The sequence below is a fragment of the Neolamprologus brichardi genome, chromosome 9 (assembly GCF_056152115.1).
Source record: "Neolamprologus brichardi isolate AB-2024 chromosome 9, ASM5615211v1, whole genome shotgun sequence".
In the NCBI taxonomy this organism is placed as follows: Eukaryota; Metazoa; Chordata; class Actinopteri; order Cichliformes; family Cichlidae; genus Neolamprologus; species Neolamprologus brichardi.
Window position 1 is genome coordinate 1766714 of NC_142112.1, and position 5424 is coordinate 1772137.

General features: G+C 43.9%; 1 protein-coding gene across 2 annotated transcripts; it reads left to right on the forward strand.

Moving 5' to 3' along the window:
- Positions 1–612: 612 nt before the first annotated feature.
- On the forward strand, positions 613–4379 carry hccsb (holocytochrome c synthase b). 2 transcript variants are annotated; one of them, XM_087845806.1, is made up of 8 exons: positions 613–727; positions 1189–1307; positions 2054–2101; positions 2214–2305; positions 2686–2834; positions 3032–3151; positions 3235–3321; positions 3497–4379. In XM_087845806.1, the coding sequence occupies exons 2-8, from the start codon at positions 1199–1201 to the stop codon at positions 3693–3695; spliced, it is 804 nt and encodes a 267-aa protein (XP_087701932.1). In that variant the 5' UTR covers positions 613–727; positions 1189–1198; the 3' UTR covers positions 3696–4379. The 2 variants fall into 2 exon arrangements, with proteins under 2 accessions (XP_087701932.1, XP_087701933.1); XM_087845807.1 differs by having other exon boundaries at positions 1193–1307.
- The last annotated feature ends 1045 nt before the right edge of the window (positions 4380–5424 follow it).

Consider the following 5424-nt stretch of genomic DNA (forward strand, 5'->3'; position numbering starts at 1 on the left):
TTCTACTTTTAAATACTCTAGGAACAACAAGTAGGCCTGCAGAGCGAGAGCGAAGTGCTCTAATAGGGTGATATGGTACTACAAGGTCATTAAGATAAGATGGGGCCAATCATTCATCGTTTTTACCCCACCCGAACTTTTCTTGTATAATATAAAAAAGACTGATGTCCACTGTTCATTTTGTAGCCGTCAGAAAGAAGATAGTTCACACTTATCTTTGTGCTGCTTATTTTTGTACTTTTGTTGTTTCTTTTATCTATTCTGACTTCTCTCTGTGTTATGAAAAAATATTATCTGGCTTCTTTGATTACCAATAGACAAAACGAATTTTATTTCATTAATTTACTCATTTAACTGGTTAAATTTCAAAGACATGAATCCAAATTTTCTAATGCAAAACCGTCTTTTCAATGCTTTATGAATGAAGCCAGACAATATTTTAAAACTATACAACAGTCCGATAATATAAAAGCAACTCTTCTGGTGACTCAACCCCAGCCTGCGTTTTTAACCGACATTGACTTCTGTAATGTTTGAAGTGCGTTCAACGAGGAAAAAAAAATCCCGCAGTAACTTCCGGGTCACGTCTTTCAACATCCTGAGCAAAGCGTCGTGACGCTGTCGGCATACGTACAGCACGCGCTGAGCACAACTGCTTGTGCAACGTACTTTGTCCTGCACGTTGACATTGAAACGCTCCGAAACACCGCCGCGCTGCCGGTTACAGGTTAGTGATTTAACCTGCTGGTCATTATGTGACCAAACTAAAGCGGAATATGTTCGTAATACGCTGTTGAATTAAGTCCACACGTCCGCTAACATTAGTGTTGGATAACGTTAGGGCCACAACCCTACGTGCTGTGTTTTACTGTGTGTTGTTGTCTTAGTTGAAAAGCCGAATAACTCGAACATGAGGCGTGGAAGTGGGCTGTAGCATGATGCTAGTAATATTAGGATAACCGGGCGGAGGCTAGTTTGACCCGGTTAGCTACACTACAGCTAAACCTGAGGTTACCGAGGGTGACATCAGTCAGTTAGAGATATAACCACAGTTTTAAATAAACACAGCCCACTGATCACAGCATGAGCCTAGCTGTGTTACGGCTGAGTGTCCACAGAGGTTCTCTGATGATCTTTTTCTTGTCCACGTGTTTAAATCCTAATGTCCTGTATTTGTTTCCCTGTCAGACAGGCTAACATGGGATCCTCCTGGTCCACCGCAGAGCCCTCTGTAGTCAAAGCCGAGGCTATGAACACCGTCTCTGCTCAGCGCTGCCCGGTGCAGGAGGAAGCTCCGCCTGTCAAAGGTACTGTCGTTTCATTACAGTCAGGATGTCACAGCGTGAAATGCTGGGCGGGATTTCTTTTTCCAAAGTCTCCTTTGTAAGTGCAAGGTGAAGACGGCATGCAGTTTGTGAAACAGATATTTTTTATTGCTACTAACTGCACATTTATAAAATACTCTGACGAATGTCGACAAGCCGGGAATGGAAAATCTGATAATCACTCCAAAGAGGCATCACAGTGGCTGTTAATATGTAAAACACTTTTTATTCACCATTATTTGTCTGTTTAGTTTGCTAGCTCTATAGATTTCATATCGCACAGTTTAAAACAAATACTCAAGAAATATGGACAAGCCGCTGTAAGCTGTGGCAGAGCAGCTAGCATCAGGCTGAATGCTTAGAAAGCAGAGAAGCTGCAGCAGAACAGTTAATAAATGGAGCGATCTTTCCTGACTCCAGAGCTCAGGTATTTACAGCCTAACTCAGTGTTCGTGGAAAGTGAATTTCTTCCACTGTATGAGGAAGATAACAGGTTTATCATAAATATTAGTATACTGTGACACGCTTAACTCGAGCAATTAAGAAAAGAAACGGCTTGTGTCAGAGAGAAGGTCCTGTACACACAGATGGTGTTTTACTCCCACAGAAAACTGCCTTTCATGGTGTTATATAGCTCTCATTCTTCACTGTTATCATAAACTGTACAAGTTTACTGAATGATGTTGAATTATATCTTGACTGTGGTTGTGTATTTGTGTTCTTCTTAGCATCTCCGCCTTCACAATGCCCCATGCATCAAGCTCAGGCTGAAAAAGGTAGAGTCTAAAGGATAGCCTGTGGCTTGTCTGCACTGCAACACATTTCTATGTTCAGATGATGGTTTTAATGAAATGATCAAACCTGCGGCTCGCTCGTGTTCTCCTGCAGGTCCGGCCCACCAGGATCGGGCGTACAGCTTCGTGGAGTGTCCCATGAGAGCTGCAGCAATCACGAAGGGCGACATCGACCCAGCAAATATGGTACCTGTGCAGCTCGGAGCAAAGAGGCTTTACTTTAGAAAGAACTTTTATGTTTTCAGCTACGGTTGCCTGATCCTTAAGTCGTTTTAGTTCTGATACACTGGCCTCGTTCGCTGCTACGCACTGTTGTTGTCTGCGGTGGCTCCAGTTTGTGTGCTTGTGTATTCAGCCAGCTGACAACAACATGTTAGTGTTGCAAAAGAGAAGCAGCTTTGTTATGCAAGCTTTTCAGTTGTTTCAACACGTGACCACAGGTATGAAACACATGTATGCTGCACTCTCTCCTGGAGGACTTATGGCTGCCATGCTTGACATCTTTTCCATGTTTTAAGGTCGTGGCTCAGACTGTATGATTAGTTGATCTTTTTGCACACGCGCAGATGCCTCCTCCCAACCAAACGCCAGCTCCAGACCAGCCCTTCGAACTCTCTGTCAGAAGAGAGGAGTCCACGATTCCACGTCACGACACGGAGAAGAACTGGGTGTACCCGTCGGAGCAGATGTTCTGGAACGCCATGCTGAGGAAGGGGTCAGTTGGCTGGTGTTACGACTACTTCAGGCTACGATGTTGGAAACTATGAACTTCTATTTAGTGTCTCATTGAACCTAAAAGTCAGTGTTTTTAAAAATGCTTGGATTTCACGTATCGGTAGCTTTAAATATTGCAGCAGCACAGTGACGGAGAAATATCTGCTAAAGACTGTTTCCTTTGTTCCTGTGCTGCAGGTGGCGCTGGCGAGATGATGACCTCAGCAAAGGTGACATGACCAACATCATTAAAATCCACAATCAGAACAATGAGCAGGCCTGGCAGGAGATCCTGAAGTGGGAGGCTCTGCACGCTCAGTGAGTCAGTGCGATCGTTTGCAGTGAGCTGCCTGTTGGTCACAGAGCTGAGCCCTAACTGATGAACCTTTTACCTCGTATAGGGAATGTCCATGTGGACCAACTCTGAGGAGATTCGGTGGGAAGGCTAAAGAGTACTCCCCCAGGGCGCGCCTCCGGCACTGGATGGGGTGAGAGTGAAACATCCTGATGCACGTTTAATAATTTTGTCTGTGTGTTATGTTTCTCGGTTGGGTCTGCTGGTCCGCTATAATGAAGCCGCCCATGCAGCGGTCCATTCAAACATGGTGCATGGAAGCCTCCTGGTGAAGATCCTGGTGACTAATTGAGTTTGTCTCTCTGCAGCTACGAGCTGCCGTTCGACCGTCACGACTGGATCGTTGACCGCTGTGGGAAGGAGGTGCGCTACGTCATCGACTATTACGATGGAGAAATCAACAAGGACACCTACCAGTTCTCCACCCTGGACGTGCGACCTGCTTTTGACTCTTTAGAAGCTGTGTGGGACCGTATGAAGGTGGCCTGGTGGCGCTGGACTTCCTGAAGGACTCTGGCTCATATTTGAGTCGCAAATATTCAAAAACTGTTGTTACCCATTTCTGCTCTTTGTAACTTGTGTGATGCTGAAAAAAGAAACGAATCTGACCTCGTAAAAGATGATTGGATGTAGAAGAGTTTGTCCAACAGGTCATACACTTGTGTGTCTATGAAATCTGTTGACTTGTGCTTAAATTTAACTGCTTGCTTGCTTACAGCTACCTGACTCTGTAATTTGAACCTCATCTAGCAACAAAGTTTAAATGTTTATTTTTCTCAGTTGGGACGTTGAGACAAGCTTTCAAACCTGCCAATATTCCTTTATTGGCTAATGGTCGTAAACCAGAAATCTAGGAAAGTTCATGTGTTGTTTTAATAAATCACCTTCTCTGTGTTTTGTTTGTAAACACTGCATATTTGATTAAACCATTTTTATTGGCCGGAGAGTTTAAACTACCTGTCCAGAATGAATCCAGTCCCCTCCTGTGAGCTGGCAGCACCTGGTGTTTGAAACTAGCTGATCCTTCTGGTCCTGTGGTGTGGAGGTCTCAGAGAAGAGGCCATGAAGCCCAATGAGCTACACTGAACCTGAAGCTGGAGATTTCAGTGACATGAACACGGTTGACTGATGTCCTGTAATCATTACGACACTATAATTTGAGACACAATAAATAAAATAAGTTTTTGTGAACCCTGAATATTACTTGGTATCGGAAAGGAAAGAAATTCAGTGGTATCGCACATCACTACCTCTGATTTAAGAACACAGTTGTGTGAAAGAAGCAAAACCTTTATTGCATACTCTCTGTGGATGAAAGTACAGACATGATGGACATTGCACAGCTGGCCATCTTCATCCGTGGAGAGGAAATATTGGACATTAAATCGATGCACAACGACAGGAAAATACATTTTTTAGACGCATGTCAAAGTGTAACGACGTGAAACTGTCCTGGGACAAACTTGTTGGACTTACAACAGATGGAGCGCCGGTGCTGTGCGGTGAAAAAAGCGGACTAGTCAGCAGGATGCGAGTAAATATGCAGGAGAAATGTACCGGTGAGTTAACATCACTGCATCACACACCAGGAAACGCTGTGTGGTAAAGTCCTAAAAGTTTTTGAGCTCATCAAGGAAACCTGTCAGTTCATGGACATGTGTGATGCGGTGAAGGCGTTTCACGTGAAGCTGTCACTAATGCACCAGTGCAGCCTGCCTCACTTTCCTGTTGCAGTCATGTTGAACCAAGTCAGCGGACTTTGCTGCACCTGTGCAGATTCAGATGGAGCTGCAGTGTAATGATGCACTCAGGGAAAGGACGACACAGAACGGCCTGCACAGTTTATTAGCTCCACCCCTGCAGCAACGCCCAGCTCCTCTACATGCGGCTCCAACCTTGTGTTTGCTTCCTTTATTTTTTTCTGGGGTTTTGGCAGCATGTTCATATTTCTAACTTACATAATTTTGACAGGATATATTTTTATGAAGAGCAAAATATTTAAAGTTAAAGGTTTTTTTTAAGTTTATTTAATCTGGAATAATAATCCTGTCTGTTTTTATTCATATTTATGTTTAAAAAACATTGTTTTAGTGTTCAATAAATGTTTATCTGGTTTGGCCCGCGACCTAAAGTGAGCCTTGAGTTTTGGCCCCCTGTGCGATTGAGTTTGACACCCCTGAAACACAAAGGTGGTGGATTGGCCAGATGGTGGGAGATGTGTAAAAATAACTCAGTT